Source organism: Cervus canadensis, chromosome 17 (genome assembly GCF_019320065.1).
Source record: "Cervus canadensis isolate Bull #8, Minnesota chromosome 17, ASM1932006v1, whole genome shotgun sequence".
In the NCBI taxonomy this organism is placed as follows: Eukaryota; Metazoa; Chordata; class Mammalia; order Artiodactyla; family Cervidae; genus Cervus; species Cervus canadensis.
This window is the reverse complement of record NC_057402.1, coordinates 23,595,877-23,622,175: the sequence shown is the minus strand read 5'-3', so window position 1 is coordinate 23,622,175 and position 26,299 is coordinate 23,595,877. Positions and strand designations below refer to the sequence as shown.

The 26,299-nt window shown below is 38.3% G+C and overlaps 2 protein-coding genes across 4 annotated transcripts in view; one reads left to right on the top strand and one right to left on the bottom strand.

Annotated features, from left to right (window-relative positions):
- LOC122455114 overlaps positions 1–25,811 on the bottom strand; it is a 28,016-nt gene extending 2,205 nt beyond the window's left edge. The window contains exons 1-8 of one of the 2 annotated variants that reach the window (XM_043489994.1): positions 25,582–25,811; positions 25,295–25,426; positions 10,115–10,236; positions 9,030–9,168; positions 6,744–6,865; positions 4,792–4,902; positions 3,053–3,159; positions 53–143 (exon numbers count right to left, since the gene is read on the bottom strand). In XM_043489994.1, the coding sequence (XP_043345929.1) occupies positions 53–143; positions 3,053–3,159; positions 4,792–4,902; positions 6,744–6,865; positions 9,030–9,168; positions 10,115–10,236; positions 25,295–25,426; positions 25,582–25,588 (831 nt within the window). In that variant the 5' untranslated portion in view covers positions 25,589–25,811. The remainder of the gene's footprint in view (positions 1–52; positions 144–3,052; positions 3,160–4,791; positions 4,903–6,743; positions 6,866–9,029; positions 9,169–10,114; positions 10,237–25,294; positions 25,427–25,581) is intronic. The other variant, XM_043489995.1, reaches the window with a different exon arrangement.
- Positions 25,812–25,847: 36 nt separating this feature from the next.
- Positions 25,848–26,299, top strand: part of SRP54 (signal recognition particle 54) — a 37,520-nt gene continuing 37,068 nt past the window's right edge. Inside the window, exon 1 of one of the 2 annotated variants that reach the window (XM_043489986.1) lies at positions 25,848–26,101. The gene's annotated coding sequence lies outside the window, so the exon portion shown is untranslated. The remainder of the gene's footprint in view (positions 26,102–26,299) is intronic. The other variant, XM_043489987.1, reaches the window with a different exon arrangement.

The window sequence follows — 26,299 nt, the reverse complement described above, 5'->3', positions numbered from 1 at the left end:
GAGCAGGAGAAAAGTTTTGACAATAAAAGTGCTGGGAAAGAAGCTTACATACCTGAAGACCCGAGAGGGAATCTTCCAGGCCTGGTACTGTCACCAATAACGACCCTTGTTTCCTTACATTATGGCAGATATATTCCCAGGCTCTACAACACATTAAAAACTTCTATGTTAGGGTTTACCAGACACTGGATATTTTTTAAAAATGAGGATGACAAAAGCATATGCAGCATAGGTGATATCTAGAAATCCAGATGGGCAAAAACGTTAGCCTGCAGGGAACAGAGCTGCGGCAACATACTAGTAATTGGTAAAGTCAGTTCCTGAAGGGATGTTGGCAAAATTGTGGAGTTACAATACTGAGAGAGATTTAACAAGATGGGGGATTAGGGTTAATACAAGCAATTGTGAGTAAGACCACAAAGAAGTTTTCAGAACTGATACAGATGTTAAAGCTGGATCATGGTTAAAGCCTCCTCAATTCTTTATGATCTGTCAAACTTCCTACAGAATGGAACCAAGCCGAGGGGAGTGGGTGGGAAAGAGTCATGGAGAAAAGCCACAGAAGCCAGAAAACAAGCAAAGGCTAATAATAAGAACATAATATGTAGATCTTTTAAAATAACATCAAGTGTGCAATCATCCTTTATTTGGCTGTCAGAAATACTCAGCGGAAAGCCTTGTGGACAACGTGATGCCTGAGAAGTTCAGTGTGATCAGCTAGGTGTAAGGCACAGAGGCAGGCTGTGTGCACATGTATGTGTCAGAGGGCAGTATTTGACCAGCTGTGATTAGCCTGTAGTGCAGACACGAATGGGATTTCTACACTGCATGAGGAGTACCCCCCACTGGGGGGCAGGGGTCAAGCAGAGCAAGAAGTGCACGCCTTGCAGGGGGGCAGGTGGGCGGCTGTGTTGTTTGCACTCACTTTAGTTCTAGCAATGGCTATTGGGTGTAGTCCATTCTGGGGCTTATTAGGCAAAATGATAACAAATGCTCTTTTTCTCAGGTTAGATCTAAAACCAACTAGCAGTGTTTGATAATAATTATCGCTGTGCTTGGGCTAGAGCTGTCTGTTGTTTTGATGCAGTTCCCTAAAAATGATGTTTTTTCAAGTCTGTTTAGTAAGATTGAAGAAGCTGATTATATTAGCACGATTGGCCATGGCTCTAAAAATAGCACTTGCTGCTTCTGAGAAGTTGTCATTGCAGTAGTTGTATAGGTTTTGCTTACTGAAAAAATACACAGAGGTACCTTTTAAACTAAGACTTACTCTACTTGCTACAATATAGACTAATACAGGTAAATGATCAGTTCTGTCAGAATGATTCTAATATCAGAATGCTTTATCTTCTAAACTTTCTCCTGTGTATTGTCATTCATGAAGATAATTATCTATATTTAAAATTCATTGCACTTGACTAATTTGGAGAAATGACTGAACACACGGGGTCAATACCTATTTGGTGAGTCATGCAGAGTTTGCAAATGAATTTTCCAAGATAGCACAAGCATGCAGCAGTTCCAGTATCAAGTTGACCAGTAATATCTGTCATTCTTCAGCATTTAAAATCTTCCTTTATGAATCTTCCAAGAGTTTAAGGTGCTTTTCTCTTTTAACTTCTTATAATATTGGTATTATTTCATTCTCTAACCATTATTTAACGTTTTGACTACTGGTCATAAACTTGAAAAGGTAAAAAGCTACACAAACTTTGTCCACTGGAAATTAAGTTTAAAGAGTGCACTATGGTTAAAACAACTTTGTTCATGTTATGTTTCTGGTCTTTACCCTGTGAACAAAAAATCATCACCTGGCTGCACTTTGATGATATGATTAGCTTTCTGTTGAACAAGTTTCTTTATAAACAATTTACATTGATAATTTTATACTGATCTTAACCTAGAAGTAATAGATGTGTGCATGTGTGTGTGTGAGAGAGAAAGAGAGCGAGAGAAAGAGAGAGGGTGAAGGGATAGCAAATAGAGGTTTAGTCATTCAAGATTCTGCTCCATATTAACTGTTTATGGTCTATAATTATGTACCTTTTTATTTCTAAGCAGTAGAAATCTCCCTGATGCACGAATACAAACATGAATGCAATGCCCTTTCATACATATGGAAAGGCGCTTTCTTTTATCTAGAGTTACATATGTCATTATGATAAATAAGTTAGTAAGCCTAACTGACCAGAAAATCAGTATCTTGGACTGTAAGAATTTTCTAATTAGAGGAGCCTGTTAAGTCCTGATGAGAAGTCAGAAAAGTCACAGGAAACTCCCTGTGGTCCAGTGGTTAGGATTCCATGCTTTCACTGCCTAGAGCATGGGTAAGATCCCTGCTTGGGGAACTAAGATCCCACAAGCAATGTAGTAGTGTGGTCAGAAATTAAAAAAAAGAAACAAAAAAAACTGATCACAGATTTGCTAATTTTTCTATTGCTTAAATAGTGGAATAAAGTCTAGGAACCTATTATTACTATCTTAATACATTTTAAAAATTTGGTAATTATTCATTGTTTTTTAGGTGAATATTCTTATATCTTGTTCTATAGTCATTTATGGGCAGCAGTTAAGTCCCATCATTCTGTGACAGGATAGCAAAAGGACATGTGTTTTTTCAAAGAAAAGAAAACTGAGGCAGAAAAAAATTTAAGACCCACTGGGAACTGATAATTAACTTCTTGCATCCCTGACTGCGAAGAAAAAGCTTGGGTCATGACACCATTTTCTTTTTTTTTTTAATTAATTTATTTATTTTAATTGGAGGCTAATTACTTTACAATATTATACTGGTTTTTGCCATACATTGCATGACACCATTTTCTATCTCCTCAAAATCAGATGTAATATTTTACAAGGTTAGACAACCAAAGTTTATTTTTATTTTCACTTAGACATAACAGATTTTCTTATTAATATAATCTCCTGAGAGTTGAGGTCATTTCTAAAAAGTTTAATATTACTTCAGGGCCCCAAGTTCAATTTGTGGTAGGGGAACGAAGGTCCTACAAGCCTGGCCATGCCAAAATAAATAAATAAATAAATAACATACCTGGCCTGTTCTGTCTCATTAAGAAAATATTCAAAGACATTATTCATTATAATAACATCAGCATTCTGCAGAAGTAAACTTTGTGTACAAATGTCCGCATGAAGCACCTAAAGAATGAATTAATGTAAGAAGACAGGACACCATGTCACATAACCACTTAAGGAATAGCTGCTCATTCAATGACATTGGGAGGCAGGCGGTAAGGGAGATTCACACTTCTTAAAATGGGAGTACAGTATATTTACTACTACTGCCTTTGAAGATACTTAATATCTAATAAAAACCATAAACTTGTGAAAACTTTATTTTTTAGATAGACTTATTTATATAGTCATAATTACACTCTCTTCACTCCCGATTTAGAGCTTGTTCTACTGTATCAGTAGTTATGAGTCAAAGGAACTAGGTTCAAATTCTGGCTGCATTATCAACTAGGTTTATACATTTGAGTAGTCAAATGTCTTCATAAATAAAATGGAGTAATATCCATCCTGATTCACAGAATCAAATGGGACTAAGTAAAGTTTAAAAAGTAATTTGTAAAATGTTAATACAAATATGTTAACTGGCCTTGTCTGACTCTTCATCCAAAATTTACTTGAATATATTATCTATCCAAGAAAGCAAACAAAACAATTTAGAAAATTAAATACCTCAAAAAATTAGCTTAGACTATTATCAACAAGTTTTGTAGAACACAGGCAAGATAACAAGAAATATTTATTTGCTCAAGAGCAAAGCAAATTAACTTTTATTTTAAAAGAAGAGAAAAAGTTTTTTGTATTATATGATTTTTTTCCAAAAAAGCACTTAGTCTTACAAATAAATAATATGCAGAGGTGTTTTTCAGAATGTTTAAATCTTGATTTCTAATTAAGTTGATATTCCTCTTATTTATGTGATTTATTATGTAACAGCAGTGTGTATTTGTTCACTAAATATGGAATAGTGAGAAAAATCTATAAATTTAATATTGGACAATGAATTCTCTTTGATCACTTGCCTCTCAATTTATAACATGAGAGAAAAAAAGGAAGGATGAAAGGAGGAAGAGAACAAAAAGTTTTCCTTCTATAAAAAGGTGAAGGCTAGATTCTGAATCTTACTAAGGTACATCTTTGAATATTAGATTGAACTGAACACCAGAAATCCTTAGATACCCAGTACTTCTGTGCACTGCCATTGGAAGTGTAGGATCACTAGTGAAATGATAAGGATTATGGCATTAACCAAAAAACTTCCTTTCCCCTTTTTGGTTATTTTTCCCCTTACCTATAACAAACAGAAAATTACTGTCACAGCCCAACTCAGGGCATCATCCTCCCATGAACTGTTAGTCTGTGGTACCCACAATTCCTCTTGCAAATTTATAAAAGAAGATAAAGAACTGTGAGCATTACTTAATCTTTTTGCTTACTTTCAACATTCAGGGTTTAATTAAACACACATCTGACAACATGAAGATATTTAAAATTGCTGCTAACAAAACTATAGTTGATATGAAGAAAACTAAGAAAAAAATTCTACTTTCTAATAAAATTGGGGAGGAAGAGAAAAGTGTGAGTGGAACATAATGATAATAATTCATCTTCATTATTAATGTTATAAAATATTAACTCAATCTATTTCTATACAACAGCAATGAAGGATAGATTCAAATATTTTCCAACTCCAGTAGAGAAGAAAGTTGGCTAAATTTGCTACACAATGGACAAGAGAATAAATATTTTAAAAAGTACCTTTATTCTGTCAGTGAACTGATACTTTTTTATGATCATTTCCTGCAACTGGCAAAAGTCTCCATTCAGTTCTACTCCATACAGTTGTGATGCTGAACTGTAAAGATAACCCTAAAATATGAAGACACATGATGCAAAAGAATTAACTTTTAGTTGTGGGTTTATTTCTACTTGAAATTTTAAAAGTCAAACTTTTAAAAGAGAATTCAATAAACTAAAAATAAAAGTAAAGATAAATAACATTATATAATTTATGTAAAACAACTTCAAGAACTTAGACTCTTACTCATCAAGACCTCAATTGTACTTTATTAATTTCCATTATTTAAAAGTAATTTTATCTTATTTATCAAATATTACTATTTTAAGCCCTCCCTTTATGTATATTTGTAGAAGAATACATTTTTTCCAAATAAAGGCTAAACTTCCTAAAAGCATAGAAATAAAAAAATAATTATGTTTTTTGGATTGATTTCTTACTTTTCTCGATAAAACTACATTCAAAAAAGTTGGAAATAAGGAAAGTGATCACATATAGATTCTTTCTTTAATATCCTATTTCTGTAATTTCTTAGAACGTTACATCAGGGGAAAGTAAGAAAGGTGTTAACCTATTGGAAATATCATGGACACTCAGCACAGTTTGACATAAGATGCGGGTGGCTGGAGAGTGTGTTCTGTTTAGCTTATGGAAGCCAGCCTGCTGTTTGGTAAATCCATCAAAGATAACTGCCCATCAGTTAACAAGGATCATCAAAAACAGACTATGTATTATTATCTATCTATTTTTGGTTGTAATAACAAAAACAATCTGGAAGGAGAGGTCAAATCGTATTCTGAAGACCATTTTACATCAACTAATACCTATGTGTAAACTCAATTTATATTTATAGCTCACCATAGATATTTAGAATATGTTCAACAAAGCATATGTAAGTACTCAAAAAAAATTGTTGACTGAATCAGGGACCTCTGTAGAGGAAAATGACCATATGTTTAATCTGGTTGATGCTGCCAAACACCTGCACAGTCACAAATATTCAGCTATATTTGTTTCTAACAAATAAAATAAACAAGAGTGGACAAAATATGGTAAACAATCATAATCTCTAATGTTCACCAAGCAAAATCAGCAGATAAACTGTACTTTCCATTATGGCTGTCTTTTCTAACTGTAGGACAAAAGTCAATGCTGAAAAATAAATGAAGCATGAAAGGGTTAACTGTTTCTGTTTAGAGTAGGCAGTGATGCTGGGAACGGACAGAGCCTGTTCCTGGCATGAACTCCTACGGCTGCTGGCCACATGTTTTAACACGTCTGCTAATGACAACCAGAAACCACATTTCAGTTTTTTTGATAAAACCATTTAAGAACATTAAAAATATTCATGATTTGAATTTTTTTTAAAGAGTCACATTGAAGTGATATCTCAGACACAAAAATCTACGTTCAGACTTTGGATCACTGAAAACCACAGTGTGTCCTGTGTCCAAGATGATATCATCTGCTTTGCTCACTTACAGGTGAGGATATTGATGCCAGGGGTGTGGAGTGATTTGCTCATGGCTGTGAGCTATTCCCTAGTTGAGCAAATTTGTCAGTTTTATAAGCGCTCTTATCAAAGCTCCGCGTGCTATACTGTTTTACGACAGTACAGAAAATGGAGTTAGACGCGCAGTAAGTGAGTGACAGAATACCAAAGTGTTATGAGGGCCATCTGTTCCTGTTTTGCTGAAATTCCTTCACTTGTGTGACAGAGACAAACCAGGAGAGGAGATCAGAGAGCTGGCCTTTGAAAGGTCCAAATTCAATACACTATTTTAACCATATTATTCTATTACTCTAATAAAGCAAGCCAAGCTGTCACCTTAGATGGTGGCAGGCAAAACTGTTGCCAGTAGGAGAAGAAAGTATTTCCAAATGTTGACTATGTCCCCAAGCTGGACTTTACCCCATAAAGGACGGTGCCAAGCCTGGAGCCAACGTCAACCAAGACCTTTCCCGACAGATCAGGGAGTACGTGACGATAAATGAATTTCAATTCCATGAGAGAGAAGGAATGAGAAATAAACCCTGGAGAATGAGAACAAACATTAAATTTTGCTTGAGGATTAACAGTTCCATTCCGTATTTCTAATTCTTTCACCTATAAAGTGTATTTCATGCTTTTCTTAATCGATGAAAGCCATTCAGAGGTTATTTAGAAAACACTAGTGTAATAACTTTGCACTCATTCACTCTGAGCTGTAAGACACAAGAACAAACACGCAATCTCTGACATTTAGGAGGCCTCTAGAAAACGGTTACTCAGCTGGCTCTCCCTACCCCCATGCTTCTCATCTCTTTCTCTTCCATCCTCTAGGGTGTCCTAGGCCTTTCTCTTCCTTGTCTCCCAATGAACTGCTTTTCCCTGAGACTGCTTCCTAACTCCCATAGCACCTGTTTTTCTCATTCTACCCCAGAGCCATCCACAGAGCCTCCACCTCTCACTGCATAGACTGTAAACTACCAAATGAATGACCATCTCTGGAGTGGAACAATGTGGCGCCCTGGCCAACCTCAAGTGTGGTCTGGAGAGCCGGAGATGGGTGGTATGGAAGGAGGTTAAGACACTGCTAAATTGTTATTTCCCTTAGTTTAATTGCTATAATTTCTAACCTCCTAGCCCATTTTCTCACTCCATTATTTCTGTAATGAAATACTTAGGAGAGCCTGAGTCTGTTTTTTTCTGATATGGAGGTAACCCAAAGATTTTCTTTATTGTGTGCTAGTACATAATCTAATGGTCAGGAAACTTTGATCATAACTAATGAATGGTGGCAAATAAAATGGAAGCAATCAGGCTAATCCCTGGCAAGAAAAGAAAGGGTGACTAGGCCTCAGAAGTAACACTGGAGGTGGTGGGGTGCAAGGGCATTCAGCACCATAGTCTTTATTTCCCCTCATCCTCACTGCCCTCTTTGCCACGTTAGTGCTCCTGCGCTGGGCTAGAGTCATTAGTGTCTTATAGATGACAAACTCCTTTCATATAGGAAAGAAGAGCCCCACACGGTGACAGCTTTCTCACACTCACTGTAGTTATCTGGGCTAGTCTGGGCACCCAGTCACTATTTATAATCTGATTTTTATGTGAAAATGCATCCTAATCTCCCAAATTTTTCTTTATTGAACATAGCTCTTCTATAAATTTCTGTACATCAGATCTGAAATGGTATTATAATTAGAATCCACTTTTTAATTCTCCCTCTATTGTTCTTGTCTAAGTCTTCTATTTTGTGAACTCCAACCACTTCAAATGAATCTTAAAGCAGTAAACCAGGGTAGTTTAATCCCCAACTATAATACAGGTACAACAAATTTGTAGTAGCCACATATTACAAATTTGGTAGCAGTGAACTTTTGAGAATAATATTACCTAAGATCAGTAACATGAGCAAATTACTACTCACCCACTCTAAGTAATGCCTCAAAATCTAGGTTAGCAGGGAGACTGAAATAGCATGTTTAAAGTAATACCCTAGACAATCATATCCAGTTTAAACAAAAGATACAGTAACAGAAGAGTTTACATCTTAGCAGCATGGAGTCAGTCTAGTTTCCGGGTTGAAACACAGGTGTTGAGGGACAGAGATGCAGGAGACTATGACTAGAGCTGTCCTGTGTTACAGGAAGGAGATGCTCCATGTCAAATCACAGCCTGCATAAACTCTCAAAGATTATCCACCTCTGGCTTCTGAGTATGCACCCATCCAACAATATCAGATTACTGACTTCTGAGTATGCACCCATCCAACAATATCAGATTACCGACTTCGCAAGTAGATATTTCTATGGGGAGAAAGTTTTCAGCTCCCTTGGCAGTTATATTTCTCACTGTAAATAAATCACTGCTATGCATAAATGTGAATCTCTTTTGAGTATATAACGTATGATTTAGTTTCCCCATATTCAACCACTTCCAATTAGTTTCAGGACCTGAGAAGTCACCTCCAATTAAATATGTTCAGTAAAAAGCAGAAATACTCCCACAGGGGACATGAAGGGGCCTAACCTCCCTGGACAATGTTTCTATTTAGTTTCTCTGATTTTAGTAATTGGTAATAGCTAGGCTGCAGGTTGGCCTTTTGCTTTTAAAAAAGCCAAAAAACAGTGAACGCCTGGTCAACAACCCGCATAGTCATGACATGTAAGGAAAAGTGCACACAAAGTCGTCAGGTTTGCAGGCTCGAGTGCCCACCTAGAGGTGCCGTCCGATGTGAGCCGCACACCATACAGTAGTTTCTGCTCATTTTTCCTTCCTCACATAATGAATCAATAAAGTCTTCATCATAAAGGAATGCATCAACGTGAACTGTGGGTTCTGGCTGCTGCTGTATCTGGTGGAGAGAAGAAAGACATCAAAAGAAACAGAGTACAAAGAAGTCTCTTTTTATTGCTAAATAAGGCAAAACATCAGTGGTTCATATGCTGAAATTCTGAGAGCAACAACAGCCAGAAAGACAAGTTTCACTCATGGAAGTCAGCAACTCTGCTTTCACGCTATTTTTGAGACACTGGCAACTTGCTATTTGACCATGTCATGATGCAAAACATGGCTATTAGAAACCGATAAAAATTTAAGTTGAAAGGAGTATTTTGAGATCATTTTATCCATCCTAAGTAGTATATTTTACAAATAAGGAAACATACCCAGAGAGATTTCTCCCAAGAACTGACATTAGTTAGTTCAGAGGGGGAGAGGAGAAACTGATACTAGGTCTTCTGAGTCTACTTGTCAGGGACTTACCCATCAAAATACTTGGCAAGTAATCTTTGCCCAGAAGCAAAGTTTTCAAATAATAAAAAATGTTTAGTAAAATTTCATGCTTACAATTAATAATAGCACTTAATGCTGGTAGTACATGGTATAACAGCAAGCAGCTACAAAGAAAAACAATGTTTGTTCCCTTCTACTTCAAGGATAATAAAGAATCAACAAAAGGGTGAACTTCACCCTGATAAAAGTCAGGGAAATGGAACAGGCCAGAGAAAACCAAGACAATTACATAGGCAGGGACAGATTACTGTTGTATTGCTGGGCCTTGATTTGGGGTGGGGTGGGGTCGGCTTGGCAAACAGGACACCCTCAAAAAATATCTTTTGAATGAATGGTACTAGGGAGCCAGGGGGTTACCGACTCAAAAGAATTGGGGAAACGGATGAAGCACCAAATGAAAAAGCAGAATTCAGGACTATTGATTAGGCTGGAAAGGCTAATGGGGTTAGAGAAGAGTAGGAGAAACCTCAAGTAGCACTAGGAATAAATTAATTTAATGTATTTACTTTTTGGAGAGCTAGATGTTCTGAGGAAAGCATGGTTTCTAGAGGTAAGCAATTCCGAAGGTCTTCTGCTATGTTTTTCAATATAACATCATTATTGTCTTGAGTGAATTCATCAAAATCTCCTGCCAAAAAAAAAAAAGTCTAAGTTTTTATGGTTGCAGTCATACCTAGACTAAGTGATTACAATGGATGGTTATCTTCTATTAGATAGCATCAATTTATAACAATAAATAAACATTCTAGGTCCAATGAAATATTCAAATTCTAACAAATGTTCCATGGAAAACATTGAGTTTTTTTTCTAAGCTGCTTGAAAATATAAAACTTGACTATTTCAGCCTGTTATAGAACAACTAAGGCATTTAAAAATTATGTAGTACTCTTACTACTTAAACTTACTAGTAAGTAGTCAAATATTCCTTTTGTGACCATATAGACTTTATAACTTTAGGAGGCATCGCATAGGGATAACTTTAATCTGAGCATCCCTGACTCCAATAAAGTGAACCCAAGATTTCAGATAATAAGCACAAACACATGGCACCAACAATAGAATAAACTTTACAAGAATCATGTTGCTCTGCTGCATCTGAACAGCAGATAAAATGATCATTAAAACAGCACATTTCTGATGGCTCTGGCCTACTTTTGGACATACTGGAAAAAGGGGAGTGAGTGTGTGTGCCAAAGTATATAGCAATAAAGATGAAGAAAGTAAGTGATACTTTGTGAATTTATGTGAGGACGTAAACGTGGTTTTTTTTTTTTTCATTGTTCTGTTTTTTCAACTTACCTGTGTTCAAATTTTTTTTAATTGGCTCTAAAAAAGTATGGTTTCTAAGTAGCTCATACATAATTTTAAGTAGAAAAGATTCACCTTGAAGTAAAACACTGTAAAAGTTAGCTGTAGCCTGAATACCAAATACAGATCGGAAAGAACAACTAATGAAAACATTTTACCTTTTTCTTAAAAAACTTTCTTATAGTGAATTCTTGCCAGAGTAAAAGGACCTCAAGGGGACTGTGTTTTTCTTACTGTTTTGAAATAGCTATAAAAGGAAAACAGGTAGATTGTGAAGAAAGGTATCATCCATTTCCACATACCCTATCCCTCAAGTCTTTGGTAGTTTTTAAATAAGTTCATGATTTCCTTCTTAAACATATTAGTAATAATTCTTGTGTTGGGTCAGAATGCTATTCTCAAGTCCCCAAAACAATTAAAATTTGGATAATATTTTCTAGTTTGCAAAGTTCTTTCAGGTAGAAACTACATCAATTAAATATTGTAACATCCATGTGAGGAAGACAAAGCAAGATTACCTTCTCTGACTCACAGAGGAGGTAATTAAGGCGACATGAATTGTGAAAAGTTACAAAGCAGGCCAGCAGCAGCAAAAGAAATAAACTTATGTGTTTTACTCTTCCTTTTCACTCTTTCCATTGTGTCTCTACATACACAGGTTCTTTCTCTGTACTGCTCTTCCCTCTGAGCAATAGTAGTTAACATGAAGATACATTATTTGACTCCCTGAACTAATGCAGAAAGGCCTTTTAACTCTTTTTTTCGTTCTTCACCTATCTATGACAGTGATCTAAATGTTGCTTCAAATTATAGAAGGATGCGGAATATAAATTATAGACAAACAAAAATGTTATGAAGATTCATTCCAAATTCTTTTATTTATTTAAAAATTTTTTATTATTTATCTTTTTGGCAGTGCCACACAACATGTGAGATCTTAGCTCCCTGCTCAGGGTTTGAGCTCGGGTCCCCTGCATTAGAAATGCTGAGTCTTACCCACTGGATTGCCAGGCAAGTCCCCAAATTGTTTTAGGTGGAACTTAAATAGCATCTGTGATGCAGTTTTTTAAAAACTGGAAATATTTACTTTGTAAATACTAAGTATTTAATTAATACTAATTAATACTAACTAATTAATACTAAGTATTTAATTTATTAAAATTAAATTCCTTAAAACATTATTTTTAAAGGCTATGTAATATTCCACCATATTTGTATTAACCATTCACTCCTACTACTACATATTTATATACAATTATAACTGTGAAAATTTAGAGACATTGCAGCTAACATTTGGCATACTTTGGCCTCTTTGCATTTATTTCCTTACTGTAAATTCCTAGCAGAAGTACTTAACCATTGTAAAGGCTTTTGCAACATACATAGTTATGTATGGATGTGAGAGCTGGACTATAAAGAAAGCTCAGCACCGAAGAACTGACGCTTTTGAACTGTGGTGTTGGAGAAGACTCTTGAGAGTCCCTTGGACTGCAAGGAGATCCAACCAGTCCATCCTGAAGGAGGTCAGTCCTGGGTGTTCATTGGAAGGACTGATGCTGAAGCTGAACTCCAATACTTTGGCCACCTGATGCGAAGAGCTGACTCATTGGAAAAGACCCTGATGCTGGGAAAGATTGAAGAAGGGGATGACAGAGGATGAGATGGTTGGATGGCACTGCCGACTCAATGGACATGAGTCTGAGTAAACTCCGGGAGTTGGTGATGGACAGGGAGGCCTGGTGTGCTGCAGTCCATGGGGTCGCAGAGTCAGACACGACTGAGTGACTGAACTGAACTTGCTACATACTGCTAAATTTCTTTCCTGCAAGATTATACCAATTTACTCCATCAGAAAAAAATAAGGATATGTGTAAGCCTTACTTCATGAAAGCCTTACAGCATTGAATTGTACTACAAAAACAAACTTTGTTTTAATTTGCATTTCTTTAATTACTAGTGAGGCTGGACATCTTTTAACATGTATAATAATGATTTTGGAATGTGTGGTAACACTATGTTGCTTGGAAAAAGATTAAAGGTGTTAATCAGTTGCCTTAGGACAGTTAGGTTTTTCTCAAATTACATATGCAGGTGGGAAGGGAATGGAGAAAGAAGAGTTTCTCTGCAGAACAAAATTCATTCTTTAAATGTTTCCTACTTATATTTAATTAAGCACATGGGAAAAGGGAAGTCACCAAAGCTGACAGTCTATGAATCAAGTTCTACGTTTTGTATCTAGTCAGGTATCAAGTCCCATCATGCTCTCTTTTGAATCCACTTCCTCTTTATTATTGCTTCAACTACTTCATAGTCACAGGTACCACCTCAGACTTGGAAAACCAGGACAAATAATGAGCTCATAATTAGCTCCTGAAGGATCAGTTTCTCTCCAATATAAGTTACCTTACACATTGATTTTGGAGAAGGAAATGGCAACCCACTCCAGTATTCTTGCCTGAAAAATCCTGTGGACAGAGGAGCCTGGTGGGCTACAGTCCGTGGGGTCACAAAGAGTCGGACATGATGGAGTGACTAACACAACACAGTATCTATTTTAAACTAATCTTGCTTAAACTTCACTCACGTCACTACTTCTCCTTACAATTTTGGGACAGCTTTCCGCTTTTCAATGTATCCAGTATTACTCTAGACTTTCAAGGCCCTCTATATCACCAGAGTCTAACCATCCTATTTTCTACTCTCCTTACTCACTAACGTAATTTTTGCTTAAGACAGGCAAATTCCCTCAGTTGTTTTCTACATTCCTTCCTGTTTATATTGCCCCTTTCAACTATGATCTTGTTTTTTTACAATAAGGGCCTTCTGAAGTTACTTCATCTCCAGGAAGTTTTACCTTCAGCCCTTGGCTGTCACTCACCCATATCCTTATCTCTAATGACTTATACTATATCATTAAACATTGGGCCATGTATTTCCTATTATTCATTAATATCTTATATTACTTTGAAGTTTTTATTCAAAGTTTAAAACTTTACTGAGTGGACTTCTGAACTCAGACAAGATGGCTACTTCCCTTAATTTCCCCAGCTCCTCCCCTCTAAATACAATGAAATACTCTGGACGTAAACCAACAGGCAACCATAAAGGACTCTCAAGGCTAGAAAAAAGGTAAACTGTCTAGGGATGTCAGGAATTAAGGAAGGAAGGTCACCGTGGTGAATTCCCTCCTGGGTTTTCATCTTCCATGTAGCCTGGACGGGGCCCTGGAGAGGTGAGTGACTACCAACCAGAACCACCAACACCTATAGACTGAATAAAGAGAAAGTGAAAGTGAAGTTGCTCAGTCGTCTCTGACTCTTTGCGACCCTAAGGACAGTAGCCTGCACCAGGCTCCTCCATCCATGGGATTTTCTAGGCAAGAGTACTGGAGTGGGTTGCCATTTCCTTCTCCAAGGAATCTTCCCCACCCAGGGATCGAACCCAGGTCTCCCACATTGTAGACAGACGCTTTACCGTCTGAGCCACCAGGGAAGTCCTAAAAAAAAAAAACTAAGACAAGTCTGCTCTCTCTCACCAAAGACCAGTAAAGGGGAAGAATAACAGAGGTATACTGGGGAGCCCTAATCCCTAGCCCACACTTGGGGCAAAGGCAGGCTATCTGGTAACAAAATAGGAGGCTGCTATCTCCAGGCCCTCTACCCAGTAGGATAGAGACTCAAATTGAGGCCTCAGTCCTCTGCCCAGTGGCCAAGAGCAAACCAGGCCCTGTACTGCTCGTCCCCCATCCCTGCTGGTGGAAGGCAGCTCAGTGACATAGGTGTCTTTCCCCCAGCAGGAAACGCCAGCATAGACTGAGCAGGAAGCCCCAGCAGTGCCAAAGAATGAAACAAAGCTGAACAGCACTGCAAGGGCACTGAAAACTAAACGCTGTCAGAGCTACAGCTCACAAAAGCAGGCCAGAATCAACAGGTGAAACTTAAGCAGGGCAACTGCCTACTGAGAGAGAAAATCTGAACAGGATCAAGTCAGCATAATATCTAAAATATCCAGCATAAAATAAAATTATCCTAGCATACAAACAAAATGTTCACGATTTAACAGAACATCACATATATCAAGAACAGGAAAAATCTTAATTTGACTCTCACAATCTAGATGCTACTGTGCAAATTAGTCAGAGTTTGGATGATCAGACAAGGACTTTAAAGGTGCTATAATGAAAATGCTTCAATCAGTAGTTATGAATTATCTTGTAACAAGTGAAAAAAACAAAATCTCAGCAAAGAAGTAGAAGTCATAGAAAAAGAAACAGCAACTGCAAAACAGAAAAATAAAATAATAATAATAATTTAGAAACCCCTTGCTGAAAGGGCTCTGTAGTAGAGACGACAGAGGATAGAATCAGTACACTTGAGTTGACAGATCAATAAAATTTATTCCATCTGAACAACAGAGAGAAAACAGAAAAAGAAATTAAACAGAGACCTAAGGATCTTTGGAATAATGAAAGACCTAACACTGGTATCTGAGTTCCAGAAGTAGGGGGAAAAGTGTGGAGCTGAAAAGTATTGAAGAAATACAGCTAAACACTCCCTAAATTAGGTGAAAGATCTAAACCTATGGATTTCAGAAGCCAAGCAAAGTCTAAATATGATAGACCCAAAGAAATCCACCTAAGAACATATCATAAACTTCTAAAACCAAGAGACACAGAATAAATCTTTAAAACAACCAAAGAGAAATGATTCATTCCCTACAGGGAAACACCAAACAACAGTGAAGTTTTCATCTGAAACCATGGGAGCCAGGAGGTTACAAAATTGTTCAAATGTTGGAAGAAAAGGACTACAAGCTGTAAATTTTCTAGCTGATGAAATTATCCTTCAGGAATGAAGGAGAAGTAAAGACAAATCAGATGCAGAAAAACTAAAAAACAAAAAGTTTTGTTGCCTTAAGACCTACCCTTAAAGAATGGGTATAGGAAATGTCAATAGAAAGGAAACAGCAGAAGAGGGCTTGGAACTTCAGACAGGAAAGAACGGAATGTGTAAAAATAGACTTTCTCCTCATTAGTTTCTTAAATCATATTTGATGGCTAAATCAAAATTTATAAAACCACCTGTAATGGTGCTCAATGTAAATATATAGAGGAAATACATAAAACAATCGTATTTTCAAAGTGGGGGAGGGTATAGGGACCTATGTGGAAGTGAGATTTCAATATTTGATTCTAGTGATAAAAACACTGACAACCAGTAGATAGTGATGTTACATATGTATACTGTAATACTCAGAGTAACCACAAAGAAAACTCTACAAAGAAATACACTCAGAAACACTACAAAGAAGAACAGAATGCTAAAACTGTTCCATTTACCCACAGGAAGGCAAGAGGAGATAACAAGAACTTGAGAAACAGAAGGGTCAGAAAGGAAACAAACAATAAAATGCTATACTTAAGTGCTAACATATAGTAAGCTAATAGCAAATGGTCCAAATACATCAATCAAAAGACAGAGATTAGCAACACAGATTTAAAAAATACAACTCACCCTGGGTTGGGAAGATCCCCTGGGGTAAGAAATGGCAACCCACTCCAGTGTTAATATGCTGTCAACAGAAACTCACTTTAAACATGCCAGGAAGACTGAATATAAAAGGATGGGAAAAAAAGTTGTGTCAACAGTTTAAAAAAAAAATAGGGTGGCTATACTGGTATGAAATAAAATAGATGTTAAAGCAAAAAAAAATTATTAAGGACAAAGAAGAACATTACATACTGATAAAAGGATCAATCTATCAAGAAGACACAGTGATCTTAAATGTGCATACACTGAACAACAGAACCTTAAAATATCAATACATGAAACAAGGACTTCCCTGGATGTCCAGACAGTGGTTAAGACTCCATGCTTCCATGATCCCCAGTTAGGGAACTAAGATTCCACATGCAGCACGGCAGTGGAGAGGTGGGGGGAATGAAACAAAAACTGACAGAGCTGAAAGAAGAAACAGAAAAATTCACAATTACAGCTGGGGAGTTCAACACAATACTGACAGGACTACTGGGCAGAAAATCAGCAAAGATATAGAAGAACTGAAGAACATCATCAATCAACAAGATCTAGTAGGTATGTATAGAACACTCCACTAAACTGCAGTAGAATACAGTTATTCCAAGTGCCCACAAAACAGTCACCAAGATACACCATACTGAGTCATAAAACAAATATTAAAAATTTTTAAAGAATTTAAATCATACAGAGTATCTTCTCTGAACATAATGGAGCCAAAGTAACAGAAAGACAATAGGCAAATAGCCAAATGCTCGGAAAGTAAACAACATACTTTTAAATAATGATAGCTATAATAATCAACAGAGAATAGAGGATTCAAAAAGATACAGAATAGATCCAGGCAAAAATGAACAAATAATTTTCAAAGATTCAAAAGCAATTCAATGGAGAAAGAACAGCCTTTACAACAAGTAGTGCTAGAGCAAATAGACATCTACAGGGGAAAAAATGAACTTCAACCTAAACTTCACTTTATACAAAAGTTAACTTAGGTCAAAGAACAAAATGTAACACACAAAACAACAATTCTTTTAGTTTTGTAAAAAAACTTTTTTATAAAACTGTTTTAGGGTTTGTAAAAAACCTTAACACCCGAAACTAACACAGTATTGCATAATGTTTAAATAAAAAGGGGGAAAAAAGCATAGGAGAAAATCGTCAGAATCTAGGGCCAAAGAGATCTTAAACTTGACATCAAAAAACAAAAAACGGGGTAAACTGGACCTCATTAAAATTGAAAACTTTTGCTTTGCAAGCTCTGTTAAGAGAAATGAACAGGCAAATTACTGGGAGAAAATACTGCATACACACATCTGACAGGTCTTATATCTAAAATAATAAATAGCTATTTATTATTTATATTTATTTTATAAATTTATATTATATTATAAATATAATTTTGGAGAAGGAAATGGCAACCCACTCCAGTATTCTTGCCTGGAGAATCCTGTGGACAAAGGAGCCTGGTGGGCTGCTGTCCATGGGGTCGCACAGAGTTGGACACAACTGAAGCGACTTAGCAGCAGCAGCAGCATAAGTATAATTTATATTATTTAATATAAACTTATACATAGTTATATTTACAAAAGTATATTTATACTTACATTTGTATTATTTATTAATAACTTTATTATTTCTGTTTACAATAGGAAAAGGACAAAAGACATAAACAGATACTACATCAAAGAGGATATACAAATGGCAAATAAACACATGACAAGATGTTCAACATCATTTGAGAAACGGAAATTAAAACCCAATGATAGGGCTTCCCTGATAGCTCAGTGGTAAAGAGCCTGCCAGTGCAGGAGACACAAGCTTGGTCCCTGATCTGGGAAGATCCCACATGCCATGGAGCAACCAAGTCCTTGCGACACAACTACTGAGCTTGTGCTCCAGAGCCCAGGAGCTGCGACTACTTAGTCCATGTGCCACAACTACTGAAGCCCTCACGCCCTAGAGCCCGTGCTCCGCGACAAGAGAAGCCACTGCAGTGAGGACCCCGCACACCACAACGAGAGCAGCCCCTGGTCTCTGCAGCTAGAGAAAAGCAATGAAGACTCAGCATAACCAAAATAAATAAATAAAATTATTTTTTTAAAAATTGGGAAAACCCCCCAATGATATATCATTATACAATTTTCAGAATGGCTAACATAAAAATACCAAATGCCAGTAAGGATGCAGGTCTTCCTTACTAGCATTGTGGCTTACTTCCTTACTAGCAAGTGGCTCAGTGGTAAAGAATCCGCCTGCCAATACAGGAGATGCAGAAGGTGCAGGTTTGATCCCTGGAGGGGAAAGATCCCCTGGAACAGGAAATGGCAACCCACTCCAGTATTTTTTTTTAACCTTTAGTTAGCTGGCTGTGCTCAGTCTTAGTTGTGGCACACAGAATCTTTGATCTTCCTTGTAGCACACAGGGTCTTTAGATGTGGCGTGTGAATTCTTAGTTGCAGCATGTAGGATCTAATTCCATGACCAGGGATCAAATCCGGGCCCCATGCATTGGGAGCATGGTCTTTTCCACTGGACCACTAGGCAAGTCCCCACACTCCAGTATTCTTGCCTGGAGAATTCAATGGACAGAGAAGCCTGGCGGGCTACAGTCCGTGTAGTGGCAAAGAGTCGGACACCACTGAGCACGCGTGCATCGTGAGGATGCAGAGAAACAGGATTACAGTCACTCTGGAAGACAGTCTGGCAGTTCCTATAACTAAAAATGCACTTACCATATGATGCAGCAATTGCATTCTTGGACATTATCACAGAGAAATGAAAATTTACGTTAACACAAAAATATGTACATGAATGTTCACAGAAACAGTATTTGTAACAAAGGCTTTACTGCTCTGGATATGGCTTATATGGCTTTTTTACTCATATGTGTGGTGTCCAGGCTAGGACAGCAGAAATATGTAGGCTGGCTGGACATCTTGCTCTCCATAAGCTAGCTGGGACTTCCTGACACTGTGACAATCTCAGGGTAGTCAGACTACACAACATGATGGCCAGATTCTCTCAGAGCAAGTATTCCAAGAAGCAGGAAGTAGAAGTTGTCAGTTTCTTAAGTCCTAGGTCTGAAACTGGCCTACTGTCATTCCTGTCAAATTCTATTGGCCAAAGGTGTCACAGAGAGCACCCAAATTCAAACGGGAGAGAGAACGCAGACCTGACTTCTCATGGAATTTAAGAAAACAACAAACAACTTTATAGAAGTAGAACTGACATACAATAAACTGTGCATATTTAAAGTGTACAGTTATGTAAGTTTTGACATATATATATATATATAACATGTAGTATGAAAGATCGCTATAATCAGGATAATGAATATAGTCATTATCCCAAATATTTCCTCCTGCCCCTCTGTAATCCTTCCTTCTCTCTAATCCTCTACCAACCCAGCCACCAGAGATCTATTTTCTGTCACGACAGATTAGCTGGCATTTTCCTAGAGGTTTAGATAAATAGGAAGTCTTTTTTCAGTATGGTTTATTTCACTTGGCAAAATTTGTCCATGTTGTTGCACATACAAACACTTCATTCCATTTATTTGCCAAATAGTATTCCAGTATAAAAATACAGCACAATCTGTTTATTCATTAACCTGTTTCTAATTGAGATGCCTTCCTCCTCCCCCTTTCCTTGCTGCATTGTACTGGCTAGAAGCTCTGTTACACATAATCCCCCAATGGCTCAGAGGATAAAGAATCCGCCTGAAATGCAGAAGAGACGGGTTCGATCTCTGGGTTGGGAAGATCCCCTGGAGGAGGAAATGGCCACCCACTCCAGTATTCTTGTCTGGAAAATCCCATGAAGAAAGGAGCCTGGGGGGGCTCCAGTCCCTGGGTCGCAGAGTCGGACATGAATGAGCAACTAACACTTTCTATTACATAATCACTCAGTTATTGTAGCTATTAGTTACAGGCTTCCCTGGTGACTCAGATGGTAAAGAATCTGCCTGCAATGCAGGAGACTGGGGTTCGATCCCTAGTTCGGGAAGACCCCCTGGAGAAGGGAATGGCAATCCACGCCAGTATTCTTGCCTGGGGAATTCCATGGAGCCTGGTGTGCTACAGTCCATGGGCTTGCAAAGAGTAGGAAACGACTGAGTGACTAACACTTTCAGAAGCTCTATTAAGATTCTGGCTATAAGTGATGAGTACAAATCCCTGTTTTATTCTTAGGGGAAAGAATTCAGTCTTTCACCATTAAGTATGATGTCAGCTGTAGATTTTTCATAGATCCCCTTGATCAGGTTGAGAATGTTTCCTGCTATTCCTAGTCTGGTAAGTGTTTATCAGGACGAGATGCTGGATGTCATCAAACGCTTTTCTATGTCTCTTGAGATAATCACAGTTTTTCTTCTTAGTTAACACAGTGAATTACATTGCTTGATTTTCTGTTGTTAATCTAACTGCGTTTTGGAATAAATCACTTGTTTGTATTATTCTTTCTATACATCATGGCCATTTTTAATACACAATAGATGTGATGAAGAGAAAAGTACAATTATTTTTACTTATTTGACAGAAACATTTTGTTTAATAGGTATGCATTTGCCCAATGTATCTTTGTAGTTTCTGGAAAAAACAATCTATTTACCTCATATACTTGATAACTTTCACAAATTCATAATGTTTTAATAAAGATTGGAAAATCTGTAAGTTATGTGGCTACTTCCTCAGTGGTAACACAATATAGAACTGGAATAGTATGCTGTTTGACAAATGTAACTAGATCCCCGCCTTTGCTTTGAGATTTAGTAGGAATTTCAAAGAACCTCTAACATGGGTAGGGAGGTGGGAGGGGGTTCAGGATGGGGGACACATGTAAATCCATGGCTGATTCATATCAATGTACGGCAAAACCCCCTACAATATTGTAAAGTAATTAGCCTCCAACTAATATAAATAAAGAAATGAAAAAAAAAAAAAGAACCTCTAACAATTTTGTAGCTGCTGCTAAGCAGCAAGTCCAATTCTGTTCAGTGAAGATGTATTTAAAATACAGGAAGCAGAGAAGCTTCTACAAGTTTCTAGTCATCTACAATTATCTTCCTTAAATATTAAAGTATTTTCTTGAGGATTTTATTAATTTTCTTATAGCATAACTCAATTTTCTAACTTTTTAAAAATCTGTAACTTTTAAAAAATTTATTTTTAATTGGAGGATAAGCCTTACAATGTTGTGTTGGTCTCTGCCATACAATATGAATCAGTGTTAAGTATACAATATCCCCTCCCTTTTGATCCTCCCTCCCACCCCACCCCGCATTCCAGTCCTCTATGTCATCACAGAGCACAGGGCTGAGCCCCCTGTGCTATAGGAACTTCCCACTAGCTAGCTATTTTACACACGGTAATGTAGGTATTTATAACTTGACTCAATAGAAACTTTTACACATTGTTGGTTTGACATCCTCATTTGTCTGGTAACAGACAACTGTTAACAAAATGCAATTTTTAATATGCTTAATGGGGACCGCACATATAGTTCTGGCTCTCAGTTCCCTTCACTTAATAGACTGTAGTTACTCTCCTATATGTTGAAAGCTAAGTCAAGGGTCCATTTTATATACATACACAAAGTAGTATGTATATAAAGAAGTAGAAAAGAACAGATGCTCTACTATAAGATTATATGCTCTGCTATAAGATTAGAGACAATGCACTGAGGTCCTGTTGTATTTTTTTACTCTCTTCATCTATTTGAGGCGGGAGTTGTCTCTGTGCTCTTTGTCTCTCATCCTTGTTTCATCCCTCTTATATCAGTGATCATTTGTTTCTAGACCATTGGTCTAAGCTGTACTAAAGTAAATACAGGCTCTATCTTTATTTTTTCTACATCTTCAGTTTATATCAGACATTGACATGTGCTTATCTCTGTCTGGTCCAAGCGTCTGGTTCTATCAGCTTGATTCCAAGTGACCCCAGGTCTAGGGATGATAATTCCACTATTCCTTCAGAGATCAACAACATTCTTCTTTGTGTATTTAAAATTATTGTGATTTTACTTGTTAGCAACATGTAGTTTTTTTACTTTCAATAAACTCTATGAAGCTCAAAACCAAAATCATAATGCCTATTATTAACTCTTGCTATTCGACTAAACGGTATAAAAATTCAAGGAGAGTTATAATTAACAAAGGTCTAAGCAAGTGTCATACAAGTAAGATATTATGCAATAATTTTTTTTTTCCTGGAAGAAGGGAATTAGCAAAATGAAAAACTGTTGATTGGAAGAATCTTTTGTGCTGTATTTAATTAAAAAAGTAAAAAAAAAAAGCAAAAAAAAAAAAAAAGTACATGATGACTTTCAGTTCTGGAGGCAATTGTGATGATGGTTACACAATGTAAATGTATTTCATGTCATTGAACTGTACACTTAAAAATGGTACATTTTATATTATGTATATTTTATTACCACCTAAAAAAGGTTTACCAATAAATTACACTACTTTTTAAGATTTATATTAAAAAATACTCCTCTGTTTTAAGATAAAGAAAAAAAAAAGTATAGTTGCTCAGTTGTGTCCAACTCTTTGTGACTCCGGAGACAACAGCATGCCAGGCTCCTCTGTTCATGGGATTCTCCAAGCAAGAATAAGTGACACTTATTTCTTAAAATATTCATGCAATAAACATTCTTCAGAAACTCAGTTTGTTTGCTAAGTTGTTTAACAAACTGCCTGAGCAACTCTGACTACAGGATCTGGGGGAGGAAGACAGAACATGGTGTTAGAAAAAGTAGAAACATAGTCTTTAAGCAATAGTGTTGGGTCTTCTTGTTTACAAAATCATCATCCAAAACATGCTTTCAGTGATTTTGGAAAAATGGAGTTTCAACTGATGCCTCTAAAACTGGAGATGTAGATTACAAACGGTATCACAAAACTGAAAATTCTTGAAAGCAAGGATATTTTAGTAATTGTGCAATTGCCAGGACCAGGAAGTAGATGCCAATTTTGTAGGCACCCAAGGGATTTTGGGGCTTCCCTGGTGGCTCAGAGGTTAAAGCATCTGCCTGCAATGAGGGAGACCTGGGTTCGATCCCTGGGTTGGGAGAAGGAAATAGCAACCAACTCCAGTATTCTTGCCTGGAAAATCCCATGGATGGAGGAGCCTGGTGGGCTACAGTCCAGGGGTCGCAAAGAGTCTGACATGACTAAGCGACTTCACTTTCACTTTCAAGGGATTTTGGAATAAAAGATCCTGTATTAAAAAATACCTATCATGAATCTTCTTCATAAAGAAGACTGAATGCCAAAGAATTGATGTTTTGAGCTGTGGTGTTGGAAAAGTCTTGAGAGTCCCTTGAACTGCAAGGAGATCAAACCAGTTAATCCTAAAGGAAATCAATCCTGAATATTCATTAGAAAAACTGATGCTGAAGCTGAAGCTCCAATACTTTGGCCACCTGATGTGAATATCCAACTCATCAGAAAAGACCCTGATGCTGGGAATAACTGAAGGCAGTAGGAGAAGGGGATGACAGAGGATGAGATGGTTGGATGGCATCACCGACCAATGGACATGAGTTTCAGCAAGCTCGGGGAGATAGTGAAGGACAGGGAAGCCTGGACTGCTTCAGTCCATTGGGTCCCAAAGAGTCAGACACGACTGAGTGACTGAACAACAATCTTGAATCTTGTCTGTGTGTAAAAATATGAAGCTACCTCTTTAGTTTTCTCTACTTTCCAGGCTAAATCTCACTAGCAGATGTCCAAAGTAATTTTATTTTGGCATGTTGGCTAAAATGATCTTCCAAAATGTGTAATAGTAATAACAATAACACCCAAATGATTATTGACTCTAACATTACAAAGAGACAGAAGTTCTAGGAAGAACCTCATGCCTGAAAGTCTAAAACTGGGAGTTATCAGCAAACAGGAATATTTCATGTCTGGCTGAAAATAAACATGGAATCAACGTTTAGGAGCACAGAAGCAGAGCATAGTTTGGAGGAGTTCTCAAACAAGGAATTTTTTTATGCTTTCAGCAGGCTTCACTTTGCTAAGATAGATCTACCTCCATTCTTCAATAATTCGACCAAATTACCACATTTCAATTCTAAAGTGTGCCTTTTTAGTATTACTATTAATATTATTCAAAGCAAAGTCTTCCCCTCCCGGCTTTCTCTCTCTCCCCACCCTGGAACAACTCCTTTAAATGTATGAACTATTGAGATTAGCTGGGACTTCCCCGTAGCTCAGTTGGTAAAGAATCTGCCTGCAAAGCAGGAGACGCGAGTTCAATCCCTGGGTCAGGAAGATCCCCTGGAGAAGGAAATGGCAACCTACTCCAGTATTCTTGCCTGGAGAATCCCATGGAGAGAGGAGCCTGGTGGGCTACACAGTCCATTGGGTCGCAGAGTCACGACTGAGAGATTAACACACACACATTGAGATTAGTTACATGTGACTTTGCCTACAGGGTAAAAAACTTCCAGTTCTACAGTCTAAAACTTATCTTGCAAAGGGCTTTTTCAGGTAGTATCCTATTGGTCGTCCCAAACGTGTGGGAGTAATGGGGAGGTGAGCTAACCCATTCGTCCCATTTTTTCCTTTAGGAGAGAGGGTAGACACAAGGCGGCTCTAGCTGCTTAAATCTGTAGCGGAATCACAAAACCCAGAGCCGGGTCTTTCTGCACCCAGTCTTAATCTGGACTCTTACTCTGCCAATGCTTGCGATGTGCCCGGGTCAACCGGCTCGGTAGCAGAGCAGAGACCAGCACCGCTACCCCATGGAAGGCTTCTGGCCTCACCCTAGGTCCCCAAGGTCAGCGCCCACAGCATATCCTTGCCCCAACCGTCTGATTCTGGCTCTGATCGCTTACGGGTAGTTCGCATCCACTGCAGAAGCGCTGGGAGGTCCGCCGGAGCCACCGTACGGAGTAGTTGCAGTACTGCGAGCCGCGCGGAGCGGAATTCCATGTTGGAGAAGAAAGCAGAGCAGCGGAAGGTTCGCACTGCGCACGCGCAGGCAGAGGCCGGTTCAGACACCCGATTAGACCCGGCGTGGAACCCGCCTCCCTCGGCTGCCAAAGTCCTAAGCCCCGCCTCCCCCTTGCCCCTCTCACGTGCTCCTGCGACTCCCTGCTCTCACACAGCCCTACTCCCCCACCTTTCATAATTCCCCTCTTAGCTGGTGGTGCTCAGCCAAGTCATTTTTCTTAAAGTGGCGCCTGGAGGCTGGACTTCTTTCCTGAGATCGCATCCCTAGAAAGCCTCCTATCTTCATACTAACTTTAATGCCGCAGTTATTACGGGATAGGAAACCAATGTCAAACGCCAGTCAAGGCAAAGAAACATCTCAATACACTCTCGGTAAACACATTGAAGAGACGCGGCGAGTGCCCCGGAAGCGGAAGTGTATGCCCTTCTTGAAAGGCTGGACTACGCCGAGTGGTGACGTTTCCTCATTGGGCGGAAGGTTCGGTGGCAGTCGTCGGTCTTCCAGCTGGTGGGAGTTGGCGTTGCGGTGCTGGGCGCTGGGACCCTAGTTTATCCAGTTTGGGAAGTCGGGCTGTGGGGTCGCACCTGTCTGTCTGATCCCCGCGTTCCCTGGTTTCCTCCCCCGGCGTGGGGCTTCGCGAAGGTCTCCCCGGCCCCTTTGGGCCACGGCGGTAGCGGTGCCTTTTGCGGTAAGTGTCTGCTTTTTCCCACCCCGGACTACCGACTAGCAGCTGGGGGCAGCCGCAGTCCTACTCAGCGGGGTAGACACTCCGGAGGGACTCGGCTGCTTTGGCCACCAGCCGTCGTCATCGAGACAGAGGTGCACTGGCCCATTTTCATCTCTTGTCCCTCACCAGAAGTTTTGTTAAAAGATGCGCTGTGACCCT